This window comes from Heloderma suspectum, chromosome 3 (genome assembly GCF_057233095.1).
Source record: "Heloderma suspectum isolate Gila_16-S chromosome 3, 16-S_ref, whole genome shotgun sequence".
In the NCBI taxonomy this organism is placed as follows: Eukaryota; Metazoa; Chordata; class Lepidosauria; order Squamata; family Helodermatidae; genus Heloderma; species Heloderma suspectum.
This window is the reverse complement of record NC_139460.1, coordinates 123,887,243-123,914,182: the sequence shown is the minus strand read 5'-3', so window position 1 is coordinate 123,914,182 and position 26,940 is coordinate 123,887,243. Positions and strand designations below refer to the sequence as shown.

At 45.4% G+C, this 26,940-nt stretch overlaps 1 protein-coding gene across 5 annotated transcripts in view; it reads left to right on the top strand.

Moving 5' to 3' along the window:
- Window positions 1-26,940, top strand: part of MGAT4A (alpha-1,3-mannosyl-glycoprotein 4-beta-N-acetylglucosaminyltransferase A) — a 92,204-nt gene that overhangs the window by 23,581 nt on the left and 41,683 nt on the right. For all 5 annotated transcript variants that reach the window (XM_084844361.1, XM_084844363.1, XM_084844362.1 and 2 more), the window contains exon 3: window positions 23,879-24,046. In XM_084844361.1, the coding sequence (XP_084700487.1) occupies window positions 23,879-24,046 (168 nt within the window). The remainder of the gene's footprint in view (window positions 1-23,878; window positions 24,047-26,940) is intronic.

The following is a 26,940-nucleotide window of genomic DNA, read 5'->3' as shown; positions in this document are numbered from 1 at the left end:
TAGATCCTACCTGAAAGAGCCTCAAGACATTTGGCAAACTTATTGGAATCTTATAACTTAATTGACATATGAAGGGAATATAATAAGGGGAGTAATTACACATTACTCCCCTCTGGCATACATTCTATTCCCACATTGACTATTTTCTCTCATCATGGGCACTCATCCCAAATATTAACGATACTGTTATATGGAATGTAACAGTATCTGATTATGCCTCTGTGGCTCTCAGAACCACAACAAAAAATCCCAGTATGGTAACTTAACCCCACTCCGCTGTCTAAAGAACTAGTAGTAGATAAGCTCAGTGAAGGCATTAAGTAATATTTTAGACAAAATGCTGCTCTTGAAATGGAGCAAGCATCACTATTGGATGCCGTGGTAAGGGCTCTCTGTATAAGTGAAGCCAGTGCACAAAGAAAGCAGAGAAACATGACCACGGAGACTGTGCTACAAGAAATTTAAAAGTTAGAGAAAGAACATTAGCAAAGTCCTGAGAGTGCTGATGGGTAAATGGAATGACCCTCAGGCAGCAGAAATAGTAAAATTTACAGTATATTTACAGAGATGATACTATGGGCTTCATCACATGGAACTTTTATCCTGTGATTGAGATTGCTCCTTCACGGAAGTTTGCGGGCTCTTTGCATGGTGACCCTCCTGCACTCAATGCCCTTTGTTCTGCTTTTAAATAGATTGCAGATAATGAGCTATCAAACTACCCCATTGTGTTCCACTTCAGTTTCCTCTGTGAAAAGAGTAAAAGCGGCAAGAAGAGGAGCGAGTTCAATGAAAGATAATGGAAGACTCAGATATGGGAAGAAGGTGAGGGGGAGAGAAAGGAAGCGTGTGTAAGGAAGCATTGTGATAGAATCATAGAATCATAGAATAGTAGGGTTGGAAGGGGCCTACAAGGCCATCAAGTCCAACCCCCTGCTCAATGCAGGAATCCAAGTCAGAGCATCTCTGACAGATGGCTGTCCAGCCTCGTCTTGAACGCCTCTAATGTGGGAGAGCCCACCACCTCCCTAGGTAATTGGTTCCATTGTCGTATTGCTCTAACAGTCAGGAAGCTTTTCCTGATGTACAGCCGGAATCTGGCTTCCTATAACTTGAGCCCATTATTCTGTGTCCTGCACTCTGGGATGATCGAGAAGAGAGCCTGGCCTTCCTCTCTGTGACAACCTTTCAAGTACTTGAAGAGCGCTATCATATCTCCCCTCAGTCTTCTCTTCTCAAGGCTAAACATGCCCAGGTCTTTCAGTCTCTCCTCATAGGACTTTGTTTCCAGTCCCCTGATCATCTTTGTTGCCCTCCTCTGAACTCTCCCCAGTTTGTCTGCATCCTTCTTCAAGTGTGGTGCCCAGAACTGGACACAGTACTCCAGTTGAGGCCTAACTAGTGCTGAGTAGAGGGGAACTAGTACTTCCCAGGATTTGGAAGCTATGCTTCTATTAATGCAGCCCAAAAGAGCATTGGCCTTTTTTGCAGCCACATCACATTGTTGGCTCATATTCAGCTTGTGATCGACAACAATTCCAAGGTCCTTCTCGCTTGTAGTGTTGTTGAGCCACGTATCCCCCATCTTGTAACTGTGCAGTTGGTTTCTTTTTCCTAGGTGCAGAACTTGGCCTTTATCCCTATTAAATGTCATTCTGTTGTTTTCTGCCCAGTGCTCCAGTCTATCCAGACCACTTTGAATTTTGTTTCTGTCTTCCAAAGTATTAGCTATCCCGCCAATTTTGTGTCATCTGCAAATCGGATCAGCATTCCCTGCACCTCCTCCTCCAAGTCCTTAATCAAAATGTTGAAGATCACTGGGCCCAGGACTGAGCCCTGCGGTACCCCACTTGTTACCTCTCCCCAGTTTGAGAAGGTCCCATTGATAAGCACTCTTTGAGTCCGATTCTGTAGCCAACTGTGGGTCCACCTGATCGTTGTATCATCTAGCTCACTTTGAGCTAGTTTGCTCATCAGGATATCATGGGACACTTTGTCGAAAGCTTTGCTGAAGTCAAGGTATATTATTTCTACAGCATTCCCACGGCCCACAAGGGAGGTTACTTGATCAAAAAATGAGATCAGATTTGTCTGGCAGGACTTGTTCTTGACAAATCCATGTTGGCTTCGAATAATCACTGCATTGTTTTCAAGGTGCTTTCAGATGGATTGCTTTATCATCTGCTCCAGAATTTTCCCAGGGATTGATGTCAGACTGACTGGTCTGTAGTTCCCAGGTTCCTCCTTTTTACCCTTTTTGAAGATAGGGACAACATTAGCCCTCCTCCAGTCATCCGGCACTTCCCCCATCCTTCATGATTTCTCAAAGAGAATAGACAGTGGTTCTGGGAGTTCTTCTGCCAGTTCCTCAGCTTGTTCTCAGCTTTAGCCTTCCTGATGCCACCCCTGCAATTCTGGGCTACCTGTCTGTACTCTTCCTTTGTTACTTGGCCTTCTTTCCAGTCCCTATATGTGCCCTTTTTTGTTTTCAGGTCATCTCTAAGCTTTTTGTGAAGCCACATTGGCTTCTTCTGTTGTCTTCCACCTTTGCTTCTTGTTGGAATTGTTTGTAATTGTGCCTTGAGAATTTCCTTTTTTAAACGCTCCCACCCATCTTGGGCTCTTTTTCTTGTTAGAGTCGCTTGCCATGGGACCTTAGTGATCATTGCTCTGAGTTTATTAAAATCAGCTTTCTTAAAATCCAGGCTATGCGTTTGACTACACTCAGCTTTTGCTTCCCTTAGAACCAAGAACTCAAGTACAACATGGTCGCTTTCCCCCAGAGTTCCTGTAACTGCTACTTTATCCGCTAAGTCATCTCTGTTGGTTAGGATCAAGTCAAGGATAGCCGATCCTCTAGTTCTTTCCTCTACTTTCTGTAGGAGGAAGTTATCTGCCACACAAGTCAGGAATTTCCTGGAGGGGCCATGTTTTGCAGAGTTTGTCTCCCAACAAATATCGGGCAAACTGAAGTCCCCCATTACTATTACATCATGCTTCCTTAAAACATTGGCTATTTGCTTTTCAAAAGTTTCATCCTTGTCTTCTCCTTGATTGGGTGGCCGCTAGTAGACTCCCACCATCAGGTTCCTTTTATTCTTTGCTCCATTTATTTTGATCCAGATGCTCTCGATGGGGCTACCGAGCTCATCCTCCTGTATTTCTGTGCAGAGATATGTATTTTTCACATACAGTGCAACCCCACCTCCCTTTCTGTTCCTCCTGATCTTTTTGAACAAGTTATATCCTTCAATTGCTGTATTCCAGTCATGAGAGTCATCCCACTAAATCTCAGTTATACCTATCAGGTCATAATTTCCCTCTTGTATTAAGAGTTCAAGTTCGTTCTGTTTGTTTCCCATACTCTGGGCATTAGTATATAGACATCGAAGACAACGTGCTTCATAGTCTGGCTTTCTTCTTACATGTGTCTGAAGACTATTATTGGGCGCTATTAGAGCTGTTCTCTCTGTTGCAGTGCATACGCTTACGTCCATTGTTACCCCCAACTTTGCATCTCCCTTCCCCGTAGGATTCAGTTTAAAGCCCTTCTGATGAAGTTCTTCACGCTGTGACCAAACACATTCTTCCCATCCTTTGTGAGGTGCAACCCGTCCCTTGCCAACAGCCCATTTTCCAGGAAGTATAGCCTTGGTCCCAGAATCCAAATCTCTCTCGTCGGCACCACCTTCGTAGCCAGTCATTCACCCGGAGTATTTTTCATTCCCTTTCTATCCCTCTTCTAACTACTGGAAGGATGGATGAGAAAACTATCTGGGCCCCAAAGTTCTTGAGTTTCCTTCCCAAAGCTTCAAAGTCTGATGTGATTTCTTTGTAGCTCCGTTTGGCGGTATCATTTGTTCCCACATGGATGAGAAGAAAGGGATACCTGTCAGTGGGCTTTATGAGTGCAGGCAACCTTTCAGTCATGTCTCTAATCCGTCCTCCTGAGAGAGAACATACCTGGCGAGTCCATGGGTCTTTGCGACATACTTGGGTCTCAATCCCATGCAGCAAGGAGTCTCCCACTACTACCACTCTTCTCTTCTTCTTGTTGTAGGCCTGGGTTTCATCGCCTCTGTTTGACTGACCTTCAGCCTCTTGCTCACTCTCATGTAGGTTCCCCTGTGATTCTTCCTCTGCAGGCTGTCCTCCAGCCTCATCCACAAGTACCTGGAATCAGTTCCACAGCTCCACTGCTTCCACTGGTGCAGAGTGGTGTCTAATTCTTTTTCTCCTGTCACCCTTTTCCAAGGAGTATCCTCTACTCCATTTTTCTTCACCTCAGCCTTTCTCACTTCTGCCTCATCTTGCTGTTGCTCTTCAAGTTTCTGGTCTTCCCTTTGCTGCTGTACTTCCCCCATTCTGTCCAAGAACTCTTCCTGTTCTCTTATTCCCCGGAGGGTCGACAGTCACCGCTCCAGTCCACTTACTTTTTCTTCCAGCAGCGTGATCAACTTGCACTTGTTGCAGGTGTAGGCCATGTTGTTCTCAGGCAAGAAAACAAACACTGCACACACCTTGCAGGTCACCATCACTGGAGAGTCTTGTCCTTCCATTGCCTCTTTTCCCTTTTGTGTCTAGCTTTGTGATTGTTCTAGACTAGCCTGTGCCTGCTCCTCTACTCAATAGAGGTTAAAAGCAGAGTCCCACTGGTGAGGAAGTGTGTGTTACAAGACAAATAAATGAAAAAAACTTAGTTAAAAAATAAAAAAAAATGTTAGGGACCTCCCCCTTGACCTCCCCTGCCCAACTCCCCTGGACAACTCCTGTTTGCTCCCCCTGTCCGCTCGCTCTGGTCGCTCGCTCTCTGGGAGCTTGCTTGCTTCTGTAGTCCCTGGACCAGCTGGAGCAGCTTGCTCTGCTCTGCTCTGCTCTGCTCAGCTGGGCAAAAATGCTGTGCTCATTTTAAATGATCCTGCATTTAAAACAGAAGCAGAAAGCCCCATTTGAAATGCAGGATTTTAGGCTGGTGTAGAAATGCCCTATAAACTCAGCAATAAAGATTCAAAGCTATTAGTAAGAGCTTTAAAAAAGAAAACTGCTAGGGGTCTTATAAGAGACCTCAGAAATAATACAAAAGAAATATTAAATGACTCTGAATATATAAATCAACAATTTGCTGAATTCTATGATAATCTTCGTTAGTTTAATAATCCACAAGAGCTGAGGATAAACAGTTTGTTAAAAAAAAACAGTTAATACTTAACATAATGTATCCTTGAATCTTCCAATATCAGAATTGGAAATAGAAACAGCTATAGAAAAACTGTTTGTCTTTGGCAAGGCAAGGCCCCAGGGATGGTTGGTTTCATTTGGGAGTTTTATAAAATGTTTACAGACACCCTAATTTCACACATGAAAAAGCTCTTCAAAGAAATTTGAGAAGGGAGTGCCACGCCAGCCACATGGAAACAGAGTAGATTAGTGATCCTTCCTTAACCAGGCCAGGACAATACACATACCAACTCCTACAAACTAGAGCCCTGATAAATCAAGATGTTATCTCAGACTACATACAGGTAGATCAAATAGGTTTCACAGCAAATAGGCATCTAGAGGAATCTGTCAGACGTGTCTTAAATGTAATAGACTATAGTAACTCTAACAAAAGACCACTGTGTTGCTGTCACTAGATGCATTTAAAGCATTTGATAGGCTTGAATGGGCCTTTCTAAACAAAGTCTTAATTAAACAGGGATTTAGAGCATGCTTTATAAGCTTAATTACACTTAGAACAAGTAAAAAGCAGTGGTTAGAGTGAATGCACTAGATTCATCCCCTTCTAACAGTCACAGAGGAACAAGACAATGGTTTCCCTTATCACTTCTCTTGTTTACAGTGGCCGTGAAAAGACTGGCCGTTGCAGTCAGAAAAAATCTGGAAAATAACATAACATTAATGGGGAATCTCATCTTAGAAACCTTTGTGCAGATGATATCCTGCTGATGCTATGAAATCCCTGGAGAACTATTCCGAAATTGAAAGAATCTCTGAATGTATTCCAAGATGTAGCCAGATTGGAGGTTAACTACAAAAAATAGGAGTTGATCTATCTTAGCATTCGTTTGAATTGGCAAAAGCAACTTCAGGAGGTATCAAACCTCATGTTAAAATCATCAGGCTTAAAATACCTGTGAATCATAATTACAATGGACCTTCAGCAACTTCAGGAGAAACTTTGACCCTCTGATAAGACAACTAAAGCTCTGCCATTGTAAACTCCTAAATTTGTCATGGCTAAGGAAAATGGTAACAGTTAAAATGATGATCCACCAGTCTTTCATTTCTGCTTCAGTGTCTCCCAATTAGTATCCCTATCAAATACTTCATAAACTGGCAAACAATGATAGTATCAGTTCGGGGTGTTGTTGTTTTTTGGCTTCCCAAGACTAAAACATACTGTGATGCATTCCCATTAAAATAGTTGGTTCTCATAATAAGGAATGACAAGTCAATCCTTTTGGTCTCAATAGAAATGAGAACTGAGTGATCAAGAACACAGGCGCTGAGTGTCATAACCAACACTCAGAAATTTATCAATCCATTTCTACAAGCCAGATTAAGGGTATGGAAGGCATAGGAAAAGGTCTCATCCCCTCATCCATCAGCCTTAATCCCAGTACTTGATCATCTGCTTTTCAAGCATTCCAATAAATATAGACAGTAGAAAGCCTGGGGATTTTAGGGCTCTTTTAGAACCCGTGATTTGATAGACGGGGGAAAACATATATCTAAGAATTAAATATCAGAGCTTCAGAAGGGGCAACATGTAAGTTGGATACAGAAAGCTCAGATACAAAGTTTTGCAAAACAATGCTACAGAAGTGGGGGAAAGGATGTTGAAAATGAATGCATAAACCTCATACAACTGTACAGTATGATAATTTTGGAATCTTCTGGATCGTCAAAGGGATTAAAGGTAGCCTGGGGGCCAATCTAAACAGAAACGCTTTGTGAAGCCATTTGGGCAAAATCCACATTTTCACAGAATTGAAGTAGCTCTTTCCACGTGCAGTGCTGTATTACTCAGCTTTTGCAGTGTATACGGGGACTGAAGCAACATCAGTTGCGGTGGAATGGGTGAGTCCCGCCACCCGTTCAGGTTGAAATGAACGTCAGCAATTGCATGGGTGTGGGGCAGCCAATGAGCAGAGGCTCGCTCCCCCTTCCCTTGCGTGTTTAACAAAGTGCAATGGAGGACTTGCTTAACCGAGCAGATGTTCATGGCAAACCCCACCCCCACGCCCACAAACACACATTTATGAGGCGGCGAGCAGGCAAGCTGGCAGTTGCTGCCGCCCAAAGACTGAGCAGAATGAGCAGAAGCGCAAGAAGCGCTGAGAGCATGGAGCCAGCGAGGAGGAAGACCGACTAGCACATTGTCTTTGATGTATGTTAAGTGCCCAGTCAACAGGCTCCCCCCCCCCATTTCCAACATGGGCTCAACGAAGTACTTCTGAGTACATGTTCATGAAAATCATCTGCCCTGGCATTACCCTTTCTTAGCTGCAGCTTTGAACAGTCATCCACCATTTCTCAGCTGTGCTCCTTCATAGCTGCACAGCTTCAAAACAGCAGGGCTGGCTTACCCCCCGCCCCCCACTCTCCAGCCCAATGACTATTTAAAGTGAGAGGCAGCGACTGAGCCAGCATTTCTCAGCTGTGCTCCTTTGTAGCTGCACAGTTTTAAAACAGCAGGGCTGGCAAGGTGGAACTGAAGGCAAGGAGTTACCTCCGGGTAGACCTGTTTACCCCTCTGCTCTCCCCACAGCCCCACCCTGTGCTACTTTCCCTTCCACCAGTCACTGCCCCTTCCACCAGCCCATGCTGAAGCCAGCTGAGGTCGTACGACCTCCCAAATAGCACCGAAGCCGCTGTGACAGGAAAATCTGACACAAAATGAGTTTGGAAAAAAAAACACGGATTTAGGGCAGGAAATGCCAGGCTAGCTATGGAGAGTAGCATGCATCATCTGATACTATTGATTTGGGGGTGGAGTAGAACCAGAGTAAAAGCCCCATGTAGATGGGGCCTGGGAGGCTGATACGACAATCCCAATTCAAGATTGGGATACCATTTGGCAGAAAGTACCAACCAAAAGATTACCAACCAGAATAAAGGAAGCAGCCTTGAAAGTGATCTGTAAATCTCACCCCAGTGAAGCCGCACTGCATGAATAATAATCCCTCCTCTAAATATTGATGGGATTGTACTGAGCAAGGCACATTAATTCACATGTAGTGGGGATGTCCAGCTGTCCAGGTGTATTGGGTGTCAGTATTTAAAATTGTTCAACAAACTAATTATGTCAGCCTACTAAAATCATTCAGCAAACTACAGCCCCAGATCCTCAGTTCGCCCTTCTATAGAAAAAGCTCCTCATAAGCATCTCATTTGTTTCTTGTTAGAGTGGCCAGAATGGAAATTGCAGAGGTTTGGGAAACCACCAAGGTATGCAATAAATGGTTGTTTTTCACAAATTTGACAAATTACATTTGCAGATAAGTTGACTCAACAGGACAGAGTAACTAGAGGTGTATCCAGAAAAGATTTATTCATAGGAAGTTGGTTTCCATTTATAGCCTATGTGAACAGGAGCACTCTAGACTGAAAACCTCCAAATGCTCATTCCTCTTATTGGAGAGGTATTCTTATCTAAAAAGGGAACATAAAAGTCCCTGATGTCAGGGTGGACACTGAGCCCATAGAATCCCAGAGTAGTTCTGATTCTGAGGAAGAGGAGTCGCTCCTGAGAAAGGAGCACGCTCCTCTTTCCCAGGGCCAACAGCTGACGGAGATTCCTCCCACCGGCATTCCTAGCTTAGATAGCAGTCCTGTGAGTGACAGAGCGCGGGGAGCAGACTTGATGGAAGTGTGACACCGACGCAGAGAGCGGCACCAAATGGAGGGCGCAGAAAGGAGGCGTAGTGCCCGGTTGGCGCGCAAACAACGGCTGCGCCCAGAAGATCCAAGGGAAAAGGGGAGGGGCTCTCCCTAGTCCTTAAGGTCCAGGGGTCTGCCAGTAATTCCCTTTCAAACAGGGACCAACTGTTCCAATGTAGGGCATAGGTACTCTGCTGCTCATATCTAGTTGCTAACAGTAGAGTTGTTAAGTTGTAAAAGAGGAATAAAGCTTTGAAAGGAATCCCTTTGTCTGTGTCTGGATTTAGCTACTGGATTAGACTGAGAGAGGCCTCCAAGGAGCCCTTGACACCCACTCAGCCATGGAAGCTCACTGGGTGACTTTGGGCCAGTCACAGACTCTCAGCCCAGCCTACCTCACAGGGTTGTTGTTATGAGGATAAAATGGAGAGGAGGAGGACCATGTAAGCTGCCTTGGGTTTCTTGGAGGAGAGAAGGTGGGATATAAATGCAATAATAATAAAATAAAATGTTGGGAGTTCATATGGCGATTGTTATGTACAATGTCAGCTCTGAATCTAGGGCCGTTTCTACACGAGGCATTTATCATGCACTCGTAATTGGCCACTCACAGAAGTTTGCAGGTTCTATACAGGACATCATCAACCTCCAGGACGTGTCTCAAAGTTTTTCCCGGTTATCCCAACTTTAAAAAGACTGGAGATAAACTGGAATATTAAAAAAACAACCCCACCTGCCATTTCTGCAGTGTGTAGTGCTGGTGTACCATGAAAATTCTGCCACCAGATGGTGGTGTTTCATTGAAAAATATAGAAAGCCTGGGTAAGGCTGCTGAGAAAAAGCGTTTTCAATTCCACCTCGCATTTGTTATCTAAAGGAGCCAATCCTAATCACGCCACAGAAACAGAAGCAAAATGCTTCAGTAGGGCTGCAGGATTCCCTGTTAATGTAGGGACACCCTAAATCATTGTCTCTAAAGTGAAAATAATGCAACACATATGTGTGGTTGATTATTGCTAATGTTTGTGTGTTTGTACTTTATATATATTATAAAATGTTTACAATTAAAAGTAAAAAAAGAGAAAAGAAAGCAGTAATAAAGTATAGTTAATGGGGTCATGGGACTGATTAATCTATCAATGCAAGGGAAAAATGATATTAGAAGAGCAAGGATAGGAAAGTCTTTTGACAAGATTCTTGTTTCTGACAGTGGATTGAACAGGAGAAGAAGGGTTCACTTTGAACTCCATGAGATGGTCATGGTTCAGATGTGCCACTTGTATAGGGGGAGTTCTCTCAAGAGCATGTGGAGGAGCTGGTGGCTTCATAGGAGACTTCAGCCACCACCATTGCTATAATGGGAATCATCAAGGGGTATGTGTAGATACATAGCTATAGACAGCCCCTTCAAAGGCATCAACTCACACAGACACTAGGGATGTCGGAGAAATCTGCAATGGATTCAGATGAGTTCAGATTTCTATGAATCCAACCTGTGGATCCTACAGTGGACCTTTTTTTTTTTTTTTAACTTTCCAGAATTGTATGCAAATTTCATTGTACAAAAATACAAATAATAACTGTCTTTTATATGATTTTGTGCAATTTCTTGAGACAAAAACCTTCTGCTCTGGCCATTTCTGAACTATGCATTATATCTGCCTCCGGTTCCTGAAATAGTTGTGGGAACATTTCACTTTATAAAAGTGTTTTTTATCCCCCCGCCCCATACACACACACACACACACACACAGAGAGAGAAAGCGGGACGGCGTGTAAAGCCGCACAACAGCAAAACAACAAGGAGGCTCTGGATCCCCTGTGGATTCAGTCTGTCTTCAGGTAAAGTGTAAAAGAAAGACTAACAACGGAGTATTCAAAAATATATTAAATGTTTCAGCTTCTGCCCAGAAGCCAAAAAGTTAGCTTAAAATATATTTTTGAATACTCCGTTGGTAGTCTTTCTGTTTTTCATATATGTATGTATGTATGATAAAAAGTTGATAAACATTCTTCTTTTTATTTTTAATCTAATAATCTACTGCATGGTATAAGAAAGGATTGTTGATAACAGCAAAACATTAGTTTAGATTTCTTGTAGAAATTTCATAAAAGAAATAACATAGGACTTGAGTTCATTTTGTCCATTGTATGGAATGTTCATTATATGAAAATAAACAAACTTGAAGATCTAAATTTTTTTCCAGTGGTCCTGAAGCTTTTCTATGTGGTATGCATGCATTTTCCTGCCCCCTTTTTAAATAATAAAGTTAAAAATAAGTTTTTAGTGCGTAGGGTAAGAAATCAACTCTGTTCCCTAGTCTTAAATGTCAGGAAAATAACCCAGAATGCCTTTGAGTAAGAAACAGCGTGGCAAAGTTGGTTTTAAAATGTTGATGCTGTCATCAACTTGGCTTCCCCTCATCCCCCTAATACTTGCGAAGATCACTGAACAGCTACAGGCAAGCTTTATAGGATAGAAGAGAGGCATGTGTAGTCTCTCCTGTTTCTGTTTTCCTTCTTGCAGTGGAAAAAAGGCTTATTTTGAAGTGCTAACTACAACTGCTTGCTGGAAGTACCAAGTAACATGCTAGCGCTCAAAGGACTCAGCTGGCACATCCCTCAGTTCACTGGGGATTGAACCTGTCAAAATTCTTTGGCATTTAATTTTTAATAATTAAAAAGTAATTGTTTTTAGCAGTGAGTGACCTTCCCCCAATAGAAATCATAGTTTGCTTGTCGAATTACAAATTCCTCCATCCAAACCCAGAAGGAAGTTCTTCATTATGTTAATATCTTGTGGTGTATATACAAATCATCGTGCATGCGCATCAACAAAGTGTATCTTGGAAACTGTAGTATGGCTTCTTGCTATGCATCATGAAGTCATGTCTCACTATGTTGTGTTCCTCTCTCTGGCTGTTTTCACACATCCTACTGTTTACCCTATAGTCCTGTCATGGTGGAAACTGAGCCCATAGAGCCCCAGAGCAGTTCTGATTCTGAGGAAGAACAGCAATCCGTGGGAGAGGAGATCACTCATCTCTCACAAGCACAGCAGCTGGCAGAGATTCCTCCTGCCAGCATTCCTGGGATAGATAGTGACCCTGGCAGTGAGAGAGCGCTGGACGGGGGCTTGCTGGGCGCTCGACGCAGGGAGTGGCGACAGATGGAGGGCGCCGAGAGGAGGCGCTCCGCTTGTTTGGCGCTCAAACAACAGTCGCGTCCTGAGGACCTAAGCGTAAGAGGGAGGATCTCTCCATAGCTCATAAGTTCAGAGCCTTCCCGTGGTTCTCCTTCAAACGTAGACAAACTGCCTTACCTGGAGCTTAGGCTACTTTGCTGTCTTTCCCCAGTGCTGTTCTTTGCTTAGTCACTAGTGATTAGTATCTGAAAGAGTCATAAAGTAATAAAGGAATAAAGCCTTGGAAAGAATCCTCGTCGTCTGTGTCCTGAGTTGGCTATTGGAGGGGACTGCAAGAGGCAGCTAGGGCACTCCTGACAGCTTGGTCCCTGTTCCTCTTTTTTTTCTCTCTGCTCCTACTGCCTCTGGAGGCTGCCATGGACTCGGCGGTGCAAGCTCTCACTCAAGAGAACCAGGCTCTTCGTAATCAAGTGGCTCAACTGACAACTGCAGTACAGAGTTTGCAAGCTGCTGTTCAATCCCCACCACCTCTGATTCCCCCCCCCCCCCGCCGCTGCAAGTGCCCGGTGGCTCTACCAGAGATGTTTTCTGGTGAGAAAGGACTTTTTCAGATTTTCCGTGCCCAGTTGGAGCTGTACATGCGCCTTCGACCTGAGGATTTCCTGACAGAACAGGTTCATGTGGGCTTTATGATTAACCTACTTTCAGGTGTGGCAGCTAAATGGGCTTCGGGACTTCTTCTCACTAATGACCCCCTGCTCGGGGACTATCAAGGTTTCGTGACAGTGATGGCCAGATTTTTCGGTGACCCCCTGTGCACGCAGACAGCTTCTTGGGAGATTCGCTGCCTCAGGCAGGGCAAGGACTCAGTTTGCAGCTACGCAACAACTTTTCGCTTGCTGATGCAGGATTTACAGTGGAATGATGCCGCGCTGGTGGCTCAGTTTTTGGATGGTTTGAACGACGAGATCTTGGATGAGTTGGCACGCACGCCTAGCCCGCCTACTTTGGAGAACCTCATCCAGACCTGCCTCCAGATAGATAGTTGGCTGGAGGGGCAGCGGCAGATCTGGGGGTGTGCCAGGGGCCACGATTTCCATCCCCCCATTCCCCCATGTTTCCTGCCCCCTCCCCCACCCCCCATCCCTGCAGTGGGGGTGGAGGAGAGCCCGATGCAGCTGGGAGCTACCCGAGTACCGCTGCTGCTGGAGGAACTAGAGCAGTGGCGCACAGAGCGCTGATGCTTTCGGTGTGGAAAGCTGGGACATTTCGCCAAAACCTGCTGCGCCAGACCCGCAGCCCCTCTGCCTCCTCCTCCTCTCCATCCTCTTCCTCCCCCTTGTCATCCCCAGGCCTGACTAGGCTGCCCCACAAGCCTGTTGGGGGTATCCAGTGTGGGGGTCAGTTCCCCACCAGGTGGGTGCCTTCTGCAACCCCCCCCTCCCATTTGCTATTGCATGTTCACCTCCGCTCCTCCCAGTGGGGTGGGGTGGAGGCCCTAGCTTTGATGGACTCTGGGGCTATGACCAGTTTCTTGGATGAAACGCTCGCTCTCTTCCACAAGATTCCTACCCTGCCTTTTCCTGCCCCCTTGGCAGTGGAGACCATTGATGGGCGTCCTCTTTCTTCGGGCGCCGTGACCCGGATTACAGCTCCACTCACTCTGCGTGCCCAGTCCCACGTTGAGCAGATTCAGTTTCACTTGGCCAAGGTTCCCCAATACCTAATCGTGCTGGGTGTTTCCTGGCTTAATCCTCAGATTTCTTGGGGGCTTCAGCAAGTGGAGTTCTTGTCTCCTTACTGCCAGGAGCATTGCCTCCCGACCGAGGTGCCAGTCCCAGCCCAGGCCTTAACCCTTTCCTCCCTCTCCTCATCTGCTTCTGGCAGTTCTTCAGCTACCGTGATCCTCCCAGAGAAGTATGCGGCTTTTCGGGATGTTTTCAACAAGAAGGAGGCCGACCAGTTCCCCCCTCACCGCCCTTTTGACTGTGCCATTAACCTCATTCCTTGGGCAACCATCCCCACCGGCCGGCTGTATTCGATGTCGGAGCTGGAACTTCGAGCTCTGCAGGAGTTTTTGGACACAAACCTTAGGCGTGGCTTCATTCGCCCCTCCTCCTCCCCCGCCTGCATCCCTACCATGTTTGTGAGCAGAAAATCAGGAGAACTCCACCTGGTGCATGACTTCAGAGCGTTGAATTCGGTCTCGATCCCCGACAAGTACCCCCTCCCCCTCGTACCGAGGATGCTGGAGTGCCTGGGGCGAGCCAAGATTTTCACAAAGTTGGACCTGCGTGGCGCCTACAATCTGATTCGCATCCGGGAGGGGGATGAGTGGAAGACCTGTTTCGGCATCCGGTACGGAGCATATGAGTGATACCGTTTGGGCTCACCTGCGCCCCCCCCCCACGTTTTCGCGTTTTATGAATGCCATCTTCCAGGACTATTTGGACACTTTCCTCATTGTGTATCTCGATGATTTACTTATATTTTCTGAGGACCCCCACGCCCATCAGCACCATGTCTCCACCGTCCTCCAGCGCCTCCGCAAGCACCATCTTTATACCAAGCTGGAGAAATGTGCGTTTGACCTAATCTCTTTGGACTATCTCGGCTACATTATTTCAGCTGACGGTATCAGGATGGATCCTGCAAAGGTCCAGGCTGTCCTCTCCTGGCAGGCTCCATCCTCCAAGAAGGACTTGCAATGTTTTCTGGGTTTTGCAAATTTTTACAGAGAGTTCCTGCCCAGCTTTGCTCGGCTGACATCTCCTCTCATGGACCTCCTTAAGGGAAGGAAATCTCCTTTTCATTGGACGGCATCTGCCCAACAGGCTTTTGAGGAACTTAAGAAGCTTTTTAGTTCTGAGCCAATCCTGTTACATCCTGACCCGAGGAAGCCTTTTGTAGTGCAAACTGATGCCTCAGACTTTGCGGTGGGGGCAGTGCTTTTTCAGCCAGATCGGGCGGGTGGCAGGTTGCAACCCTGTGCCTACCACTCCAGGAAGCTGAACATGTCTGAGAGGAATTATACCATCTAGGAGAAGGAACTGTTGGCCATCAAGTCTGCTTTGGAGACCTGGCATCATCTTCTGGAGGGGGCACAGCACCCAGTCGAAGTTAGAACTGACCATCGCAACCTGGAACATCTTCAGACAGCCCGTGCCTTAAACCAGCAGCAGATTAGGTGGTCGCTTTTTTTCCCCCCGGTTCCACCTTAAGATTTGCCATGTGAAGGCCTCTGACAGCCTACAACCAGATGCTCTTTCTCGTAAGCCTGACCTCCAGCCAGGGGGTGAGGGAAATCCCCCAGCCCTGATTCTTCCCCCCCAGAGCCTGGAGGCAGCTGCAGTGCCTCACTCTTGGGAGGAGCTCCTTCACTCTGAACAGGCTCAGGATGCTTTTGTCTGCACAAAAGTGGAGGAATTGGGACTAACCTGTGCCCCCCCCCACTCTACCCCCTTCTCTTTGCGAGGTGGCCTGCTTTACCATTCCGGCCAGGTCTATGTGCCCTCTAGACCCTTCCGCCAGAAGGTCCTCCATCAGTGCCACGACTCCCCCACCGTGGGCATTTTGGCTTCGCCAAGACCCTGCACAGAGTGACACGGGATTTGGTGGCCTCGTGTGTGTCAGGACATCAAGACGTATGTCACCTCCTGCCCAACCTGCCAGCGGGCGAAGGCCCCCTCAAGCAAGCCCACAGGCTTGCTTCACCCCCTGCCTACCCCCTCAGGACCTTGGAAACTGCTCTCCCTTGACTTCATCACTGACTTGCCTCGCTCACACGGTAAGACCACTATTCTGGTGGTGCTGGATTTATTTTCTAAGGTGGCCCATTTCATCCCCTGCTCTGGGTTGCCCACAGCCAGGGAGATGGCGGAGCTTTTTTTTGTGCATGTTTTCCAGCTCCACAGATGGCCTGAGGGTCTCATTTCGGATAGGGGGGGCCAATTCTGGAGGGAGCTACTTGGGCTTCTCCATGTGATGCTCCGTCTTTTCTCCGCCCACCATCCACAGACGGATGGTCAGACCGAGCGCACCAATGCAACTCTGGAGCAATATTTGCACTGTTATGTCAATTACCAGCAAGATTACTGGTTTTTCTTGCTGCCTCTCGCAGAATTTGCTTATAACAATGCCTGCCATGCTTCCACCTGCCAAACTCAATTTTTTGCCAATTTTGGTTACCACCCCAAGGCTTTCCTGTCCACCCTAGCTGCCTCTTCGGTGCTGGTGGCCCATGAGTTTTTATAGGAGTTGCGAGCAGTACACCACCTCTTACGGGACTCCCTCGAGCAAGCCAAGACAGCTTACAAGGCCTCTGTGGACCGGCGGCACCAGCCGGGTTCGTCCCTGCAACTGAGGGACTGGGTTTGGTTGTCCACCCAATACCTCTCCTCTCACTCACCCTCAAAGAAGCTCGTGCCTCGCCACACGAGGCTTTCCAGATTATGGCCCAGATTAACCCTGTTGCTTTTAGCCTGGCTCTCCCCCCCTCCATGAAGATCCATCCTGTTTTTCATCGGACTTTGCTGTCCCCCCTGGTTTCTGGCGACCCTCATCGCTCGGCTGGCTCCTCCCCACTGCCAGTGCTGGTGGAGGGGGAGGGGGAGTTTGAGGTCGCGGAGATTCTGGACTCCCGCCTTTCTCGCGGCCGCCTGCAATATCTGGTGGACTGGAAGGGGTACGGGCCAGATGAGCGATCCTGGGAAGCCGTGGAAAATGTTCATGCTCTGTTGCTGCTGAGGCGTGTCCACCAGCTATACCCCCACAAACCCAGGGCCCCAAGGGAGGAGCACGAGGGGGGGCCTCATGGGAGGGCGGATGATGTCAGGTTGGAAACTGAGCCCATAGAGCCCCAGAGCAGTTCTGATTCTGAGGAGGAACAGCAATCCGTGGGAGAGGAGCTTGCTCATCTCTCACAGGCACAGCAGCTGGCATAGATTCCTCCTGCCAGCATTCCTGGGATAGATAGTGACCCTGGCAGTGGGAGAGCGCTGGACGGGGGCTTGCTGGATGCTCGGCGCAGATGCAGGGAGCGACGACAGATGGAGGGCGCCGAAAGGAGGCGTTCCACTCGTTTGGCACTCAAACAACGGTCACGTCCTGAGGACCCAAGGGTAAGAGGGAGGATCTCTCCATAGCCCATAAGTTCAGAGTCTTCCCGTGGTTCTCCTTCAAACGGGAACCAACGGGAACCTGGAACTTAGGCTACTCTGCTATCTTTCCCCAGTGCAGTTCCTTGCTTAGTTGCTAGTGATTAGTATCTGAAAGAGTCATAAAGTAATAAAAGAATAAAGCCTTGGAAAGAATCCTCGTCGTCTGTGTCCTGAGTTGGCTATTGGAGGGGACTGCAAGAGGCAGCTAGGGCGCTCCTGACAAGTCCATACAGTGCCACTGGAGCTGGTGCAAAAGTGGCTGTGCACAAGTAGCTGCAGTGTGAGCAGCATGAGTAGGAGTTGCAAAAGAGTCCCCTCCAGCTGCTGACGCCCAGATCTGTCCCACCAGCCTCCCTGGGCTGTTCTCCTCCCTTCCCGGCCTCCTCCTCCTTGGATTCCCTTTCAGGTAACCCCTCACAGTGCCACCCACCAGCACTCAAGTCTAAAGTAAACTTTTACTTACCAAACAAGAAGGAAATTCTGTTCAGTGGTAGAAAGGAATGCCTTGGTTGACTAGTGGGGTGCAGAAAGGAAAACCAAGCCACGAGTGGAGAAAAAAAAGGCTGAACAAGGTGTGGATACCTTGAAGTTGAAGGATTTCAAATCCAAATTTTTACATAATAACTAAAAGGTTAAGTGACAACATTCCACAGCCATGTGCGTTGCAAATGGGACATTTAGACTTTCCTCAGAAAGTCCAGGGTTAAACCAGCTAACGTCAGGACATGTGCAGAAATGGCGGTGTTTAGATGCTTTCGTCTTGCAGACCGTGCAGGTGCTTATAATCAATCTCAGTTTGAATAACAAAAATACAGAAGTTTATTCCATAGCCATTCAACATTACAAACATAGTAGATGCTACCAGAGATCCACCTAATTTCGAGCTTTGGCAGCATCCCTTATTAGTTTGGCCCCAGAAACAGTCTTGGGGTTTATTGCCAAGTAAGGCTATCTTGGTATGACTCTTAACTATTCTTTGAGTTAGGAAAAAGAAATAAGGCATCTTCGGGTATAAAAAGGGGGCTACAGGCTTTGATTCTCAAAGTTAGCACCTAAGGGTGCATAAGGATGCACTTAAAGAAAATCCAACAAAAGGAAACTGGAGCCAGCAGTTCCCCCACTGAGGTGTGAGCCCAATTCTTTTCCACCTTTGCTCTTCAAATGACACAAATACATGGTATCTATTTGCCTCTGTAGTGAGTCCTTATTTTCTTGCCTGCTTTGCCCCTTCTCATTTCTGGTGGGCTTGTCTACCTTTCTGTTTAAAGCATCACTGGTATTATTATAATCATTATAATCATAATCTGGTTATAATCAGTTGGCCCAGTTATTTGTTTTAAACTAATTTGTGTCAATTTACATTGAAAAGCTCCAGAGAGCTGAAGGAAAGTGCTTTGTCGTAGGAGCCCAGCAAATCAACACTCTGCCCTGCTCTGTTTGCTTCAGTCTGGCAGAATGTGTCCCACCTGAGCTTGATCTTCAAGGGAAGATTATACACATGATGGTACCATGGTTGGGTGATTCAGACATAATGCCAAACCATGGTTTGGGCCTCATAAGAATGGGCAGTGAGAAGCTTTGGGCTCATGCTCCCTTTCCCACATCTTCTCTTCACTCTGAGTTATTCTCTGCCTCTGATGCTGGTTTGAGGCAAACTATAGTTTGCTGGTTTGTCTGGACTAGTAGACTGTGGTTTGCACTTGCTTTGCAAAGCAACAGGAGGTGGCTCTGCATTGCTCATAAAAAACCTCAGTTAATGTATTTTGTAAAGGTCAAATCACTCAATTTCAGGAGAGTCTAGGTGTATTTTTAAAAATGTGTTATACGTAGATCCGGGTGGTTGTTTTTTTTAATAAACCATTTAACCATTTAATTTTATCCATCTGGGCTTCCTGCACTTCTCTCCTTTGGTCAGAAATAATTGATGGTGCACAGGCTGAATCCCTGTTGCATATCCCACATGTCACAAGTTCAGATCTCTCGCTGAATCATGATGGTCTTTGGGCTTGAGGAACTTCTTTAAAATGGTGTTATGTAATTTCACTTATTATAACCTAGATTTTTTAGACTTGTGGACTGCGTAACACTTTGCATACAATGCATATCTTTGTTAAAATGTCCAAGGAAACAGGATTTTTTTTCCTGTCTGGGGCCAAAAGTAGGAAGCACAAGTAATAAAGCACTCGGATTTAGCTAAAGAAATACAAGGAAAGGAAAGAGTGAGGAATACTATGCAAAACTGAAAACTCCTTGAACAAAACTATTATATTACTCTTAACCAGGCTTGTAGGAACGAAAAAATAGAAGTTTTATTCAAGAATTGAGGAACATTGGAAAACACAGGAATTCTCCACAAAAACAGCCCCTTATCCTCACCTTAGCCAAGGATAACAAAATCTTATTTCTGAAGGCCAAAGGCCTTTTTAGTTCTGTTGCAAAGGCTGTTTCAGCACAAAGAAATGAATCCTGAGAATCTGCTGATGGAAACGCCCCACCCCCAACAATCTAGTGAAGTAGACAAAGCAGTCCAAGGGCCAGGGATTATTGGTACAAAAAGGAGCAATCATAACAATAATTGCTGATTATATTTATACTCTGCTTCTCAGACAGCATTGACTCTCAAAGCATCTTACAATTAAAATCCACACACAGGTACAATTATATTTTGGAGATATGACTGTAAGTTTCAGAAAGAAGATGGAGTTCAAAAATAGGTCCAAAAGGAAAGAAGAGGAGGGAGGATTTAGAAAGCGGGAAGGGAGATTCGAAGAGAGGAAGAGATTAGGTTGATTTCTTTTGGTTTGTTATAGTATACAAAGCTTGATGACAGTAACTGTCCATTAACACTGGACAGTATAAGGCAGGGCTCCCCAACCTTTTTGCATTTGTGGGCACATTTGGGAATTTGAGACCATGCTGTGGACACCACCACAAAATGCCTAATCAGTGGATTGCCACTTTAGCATCTACCTGTTGCGTCTATGGATCCTAGGCTGCATTTTATTCAGCAAAAACTGTTGTTTCATGCCTATTGGACACTGCAATGTCTCTTTAATAAGGGATTGTCTAATTTGGGTATTTGCTCATGGCGCAATATAGCTAATGCTTCTTTTAAACATGTGTTTTGGCAGGGTCCAGTAGTTGTATCTTTTGCGGGGGAGGTTATTACACAGATACATTTTGTACTGGAACAGTCTTTAATATTCACGGATGTACATGCCCTTTTAAATTCTTTACTTGCTTCATGGAAATTAACAAATGGATTATCTGCACCCTTTGGACAGCTAAAAGACTGATATTACAACATTGGAAGGATAAACACTCACCTCCTATAATGCAATGGGACTGAGGACCTTACAACACTTTCAGTATTTGAATGGGTGGCATATAGACGCCACCTTCAAATGGATACTTATTTGGATAATTGGTCTGCTTTTGTTGCTGCCCATGTATAAATGGCAGAAAGTTGTATGCATTTCATACAAATCCATATATGTATATTTAAAAAAATGGAAAAAAATATTTTCAGGTGCCCATGGGCACCTCATTGGACACCCATTAACGGGCACCGTTGGAAGTGCCCATGGGCACTATGGAGCCTGTGGGAGCCTCATTGAAGACCCCTCTTATAAAGGGTTAGTAGGTTTATAGAGACTGTGTACTTATGAACAGAAATACAGACCACAGAAGGGAAAAGGTACAACTCAGTATTATTGATTACAAGTCTAATGCATTGGCTGCCAAGGCTTCCAAAGAATGGAAGCCTTCCACAAGGCTTCAGCCACAGGAGGGGCTAGGTACCAAATGATGATGGCTCATTGCAACCAAGATTTACACTTTTAGCGAAGGGGGGTGGCCAGTCTTCTGATCTTTGGGTAAAAGTGAGTCCTGAAGCTTTCTGGTCAGTTTAGGGCAAGACTTTGATGATGGAATAGGCAGACTGTCTTGGAGTCAGTCAATCAGGGTGTCCTCCTTAAAAGCCTAAAAGCAAAATGACAATACAGCTACAGCTAATAGTGTTAGATAGTTCTTGCTTAACTTCCCCTTTGTCTCTCCCCAACTTTTATCTCCCTTCTTCTCTTTGTGCACAATCTGTTTTCACATTTGCTTTTTGCTTCATTTTGCAGGTGCCCGATACCAGTGGTATAAGTCTTTAAAATGATGTTCTTTCATGTTAGTTGAGATAATCAAGTTTAATTTCTTAATAAATGTCCCCATATCTTTCTCTGTAACAATTCCTGCATCTTTGCTCCTTTTGGTTTTTCAAAATGGATTTCTTTCCTTCCAGATAATATCCTCCTTTATGCAACTATTTATTAATGATCCAGAGTGTGGTGGGTTTGATCCAATATTAATCCAATCCCTCAGATTGATATAGCAGCAGAAATGCAGGGTGGCCTGGGTCTCTTTTCCTGTGCTGGAAGGAGGCGCAGTTTCATACCTCCTACCAGCACAAAGAAAAAAGAAAAAAAATAGGGGGTGATGCCCCCTGATGCCACCTGGCCCATGGGGGCCTGGTGGGAGCAATCTGGCTCCTCACCCCAAAACAGTTCTGCATCCCTGAAGTAAAGGGTTATATGCAATGGGTTGGAACTCCACAAACTGGATGCTCCTGCAGGTAGAAAGGGAAGAACTGATTTTTGCCAACCCCCGTCCCCATGTGTAGCTCCTTTTGTTCCTGAAAATTTGCTCCAGAGGATTGGGACAGCATAGGAAGTGGCACAGCATGGAAAGTACCACAGGGGCTGCAACAGGAAGGGGAAATCAGCAAAAATCCCCTCCTCTCCCTTCCACCCACAGGAACATCCAATTAGCAGAACTGGATCCTGCACTGGATCCATCTAATGTCCAACAAATGGAAGATGCCACACTTGCGGAACACTAGGGGTGTTTCTGCATTAAGCAACCCCCCCCGCAAAAACCCAGATCCTTTCAGGATCTTCCTGCTTTCGGATTCTTTGCGGGATTAGGAAGGGCTTCTTTACATGGCAGCCATGTGGTTTGAACTGAGAGAGTGTGTTCCTCCCTCCCTGGCACATGTGCAAAGGGGGGGGGGAGTCTTGTTTTCATAGCTTAACTTCTGCTGTACTGTTTTCTCGCAGCCCCCAGGAAACCTCTGACTTACTTCTGAGTAGACGTAAAATGTAAGATTGTGCTGTAAGTTTGCAACCCTCAGCACACTTACTTGGGACTAAACCCCATTGAACTTAATAGGGTGCTCTGAAACAACAGAGGACATTGCTTCTGAGCTTGGTGAGGTGGGGGATCAGATGTGTCTCCCTTCATTGCAGAGAGGCATTTTCCCCTCTTCCCCTCCAACTGAGAAATGCAAAGGCAGGAAATGCAATCGGCAAGGAATTCTTGCCCTTGCTCCTGTCAAATCTCATCCTGACCATGCCCCCGGCAACTGAAAACAAATGCCCACAGCAGGCAGACACAGCAGTTTCTTCCGCTATTGGAGAACTTTACAGGGAGGTCATGGCACTCCTGTTCCGTGGGCTGGAAAAAATACCACATTTTTTGCGTTTGGGGAAAACACGAGATAGGCTGGAGGAAATGGCGGAAGACTCCCTGGAGGGTAACGACGTCATCTAAAGAGCCCGCAAACTTGCCAGAGAGAGCCATCTCAATAGCAGGATAAAAGCTCCATATGATGAACCCCTAGGTCTGGATTGGCTGTAGTGAACAATTCAGCCAGCACCCCATTCTTAAACACCTCTGCATGGGATATGTGCCTTGTTTCACATTCTAATGGGGCTTTATTTCCTAGTAGGTATGTTTAGAGTTGGAGCATAATTGTATGCTATTACTTTCATTCCCAGTCAATAGGAAAAATAATTTTATTACTGGATATTTCTATAGCACTGATTGTGCCACGTTCTTTTACAAATCCATATCCCATGCCTTCCTGTGGCATAAAATAATTTAATATTCATTACTTGTTGGCTGTCAATGTGGAAGGGAATAAATAGGGAAATTGTTGTTTCAAAATGGAAACTCCTTGGCATCCACTTGAAAATGTGTTTGTTATGATTTACTCCACCATGAGAGATTAAAAAGGGAAGTGTTTCTTGCATGACTTGAATTAATGTCAGTTCTAAAATCACATTCAAAGGGTTGTGCTTGAAATATAATAATAAAATAGCTACATTAATGAAATGTTAAATTCATTGGTTATTAAATACTTTGACAAATCTTAATGTGACCATTTGACAGACTAATAAGTCTTGTCTACTTTTTCCAAAGCTGTATTATTAATAGGACTTACTCAGATATCTTTCAACAGATTAAATGTAAAACTTATGTTTTGTTTCCCATAAAACTGGAGAGTTTTGTGATCTTCCAATGAACAGAAAAATAAATTCAAGAATAAATTTGAATATTCTAGGCATACTAATAATTAATAATACTTTATTTTGGTAAGGTCTAATTGTACTTCTTAGTACTTCCTATCGTGCGTATAAGTCATCTAATTTATTCCCAGATGCTAATGTTTATCAAATGATACATTTTATATTACTAGTTTTCCATTACTAGTTTCAAGAGTCTGTGAATTTATGGCATTACCTTCAGTCAAAAAATAGTTCTACAAGAGAAGCAGCATGGCAAAATATTATTTAATAAAATGCTGTCAGAACCCCTTATTTTACTTTTAACAGCAAGTAACCTGAGGTATTTTCACTCCTAGAAAAGCTGATTGCTTATCAAAGGGAATTTCATGCTTTGAAAGAACGTCTTCGCATAGCTGAGCACAGAACCCTACAGCGTTCCTCTGAGTTAAATGCCATCTTGGAGCAGTTCAGACGGGCAGTGGCAGAAACAAACGGAAGTAAGGATGCGCTGAGCAGTGTTTCAGGTACAAGCTGATGGTTTTTAAAATTTAAAATTATTCACTCCTCATTCTTTTTCAGCCTATGCATTTGTAAAAAATAATTTTCAGATTAATTTATAACTAAAGATACCTTGCAAACACACACTTAGCCTCCCTCTCCTGTGTTCTTTCTTCAGAGAGCTTCTCTTCATTAAGCAAAAAACCCACATCCTTACTGGGGCTTTCTGCTTTCAGTTTCTTTGCGGATTATGATGGGCTCCTTTACATGGCAGACACATGGTATGAATTGAGGAAAATCCTTCCTTGGCAAATTCTATAGGTTTCTGTGTGTTTCAATTTACAGCCACTAGATGGTGCTGTCATTATAGTGCATTATAGCGCTATACCAGCATTTCACACAGCCAATAGATCAGATAGCATCCCTTTTTGCGTTATCTATGATCTTTTTGAAAGTGGAATACATTCAGAAAAGTGTGGGAGACATCCTGGAGATTGATGACGGTGTGAAAATGACTTGCTAACTTCCATGAGTGACCAATCTCGAGTGTGCAATAAATCGCTCGTGTTCCACTTTAGGGAGGGGTGAAAAGTAAGTGCTAATATGAGTATGTTGATTTGTGCATATTCCATTTACTTGATTTGTACAGAATGTTTGGGCAGAGGGAAAAGGTATACCTCTCATCCAGAGACTATCATTTGTTTTATGTTGTTCCTCTGGAGTAATTTAAGGGGTTATAATTGTTGCTTAAACCGGGCAAATTCAGATTGAAAATTCTGGACTTCAACTTTCTATGTAGCACCCTAAATTTTTCTTCCAGGACTGTACAACTATGGGCCAAAACAGGCATTTTTTAAAATGTGTGTTTAGCAGTGATGTCTTTTTTTTTTTTTTTTACTCTACAGTAGGTGCAAGGCCCCTGTTCTGGATTGGGACCCTAGTGTGGGAGTAAGGCGGCTATTAAGATGTGGATCACAGCCACTGTGTTTACTCTAGAGTAAAATGGGAGAGGTTAGATACAAATTTAAAGTAATGTCTGTTTTGGCCCAGTCTCCTTGATGCAGACTTACTCCACAAGCACTGACTCCTCCTTGCTGATAGGTACCAGCTTATCTACATAGCACATGGATAACCACAACCTTTGTATCAGGCAGGCAAGGGAGCCATACAGCAAACATACCGAACACAAACTCATCTCTCTCATAATAAAATCTGTCTCTATCACAGCTCCTCATCCCATCCTCAGAGGTATATCTCCAGCTATGTAGTGCTGGCGGGCCACACCGGATCTTCGCTCCTGTACTTTTATTGGAGCCAGCCCCCATCCAGGTCCCACTCTGCCCCTGCTGCTGCGGGACAGACACAGTGGGAGGAGGGAGCAGAGGAAGAGAGTGTGGGCGACTGGTGGCTGCCTCTTGCCTACCACGCAGAGCCGGCCAGACAAAGGGGTTGAGAGAGGGAGCTTGAGGGAGCTCTGCAGCCCCAAGGTCACCTGCTCCCTTCCTCAGCAGGGGAGGAGGGAGAAAAGAGGCACAAGGGAACGAAGCCACCTTCCCTCTCCTCGGAACCCCCTATTCTCCTTAGCCCTCAGCTTCTCCGCCTTCCACCCCCTGAGCAGCCACCACGCCTCGCAACTTGACCGCCCCCAGCCAGCACCTCAGCTTCCTGTCCCTTTTCCCACCCTGCTGCCCATACCTGCTCCGTGTGCACCCGGTGGGCTGCATGAAGTTTGCCGCCGTTCCCTTCTCCTCTGCTGCCCTCGTCATCCTGTAGCACTGGCCACCTGTTCAGGGCTGCTGCTGCTGGCCATGGCAGCAGGAGCAGGCACAGGGCTGCTGACGCCATTGTCTGTCTCTTGTACTTATGCATGGGGTTTGGTGTGTGTGGGAGAGGGATTCTAGTGGGCTTGATGTGCAGACTTTAGCAGGGGACCATGTTTTAGCACCACGCAGTGAAAAGTTTTCACCTGCTGTTTGTTTGCACATCAAGTTTGTCCTTCAAGGCACAAGAGGGTGCTGATGGTAGGATCCTAGGCTTGTTTACTTGGAAGTAAGTCCTAATGTGTTCAATGGAGTTTACTCCCCTAGTGTGTGTAGTTATGCTTGTAGCCTTGTAGGGCAATCCTACTTGTCTATTCAGAAGTAAGTAACTTTATGTTCAATGGGATTTACTCCCAAATAAGTGTGTATAGGATTGCAGCCTTAAAGGAGTTGTGTGTCACCACAGACTAAGTTCCATTTATTTTAATGGGACATTGCTTTACATTTATTTTAATGGGGCATTGCTTCACATCTGGCTGTTCTGGTTAGGCCTCATCTGGAGTACTCTGTACAGTTCTGGACACTACATTTTAAGCAGGATGCAGACAAACTGGAGAGGGTTCAGAGGAGGGCAACAAAGATGCTCAGGGGACTGGAAACAAAGCCCTGTGAAGAGAGACTGAAAGAACTGGGCATGTTTAGCCTTGAGAAGAGAAGACTGAGGGGAGATATGATAGCGCTCTTCAAGTACTTGAAAGGTTGTTACAGAGAGGAAGGCCAGGCTCTCTTCTCGATCATCCCAGAGTGCAGGACACAGAATAATGGGCTCAAGTTACAGGAAGCCAAAAGCTTCCTGACTGTTAGAGCAATATGACAATGGAACCAATTACTTAGGGAGGTGGTGGACTCTCCCACACTGGAGGCATTCAAGACAAGGCTCCACAGCCATCTCACGGATGCTCTGACTTGGATTCCTGCATTGAGCAGGGGGTTGGACTCGATGGCCTCTTCCAATCCTACTATTCTATGATGCTATGATAATAATTCATAATAAATATACTATGATTGTATTTTATATGATGATGATGATGATGATGATTACATGTTCCTTGAATTAAAAAGGACTAACCAAACAATATTTTCTAGCAAGTTGCTGGACA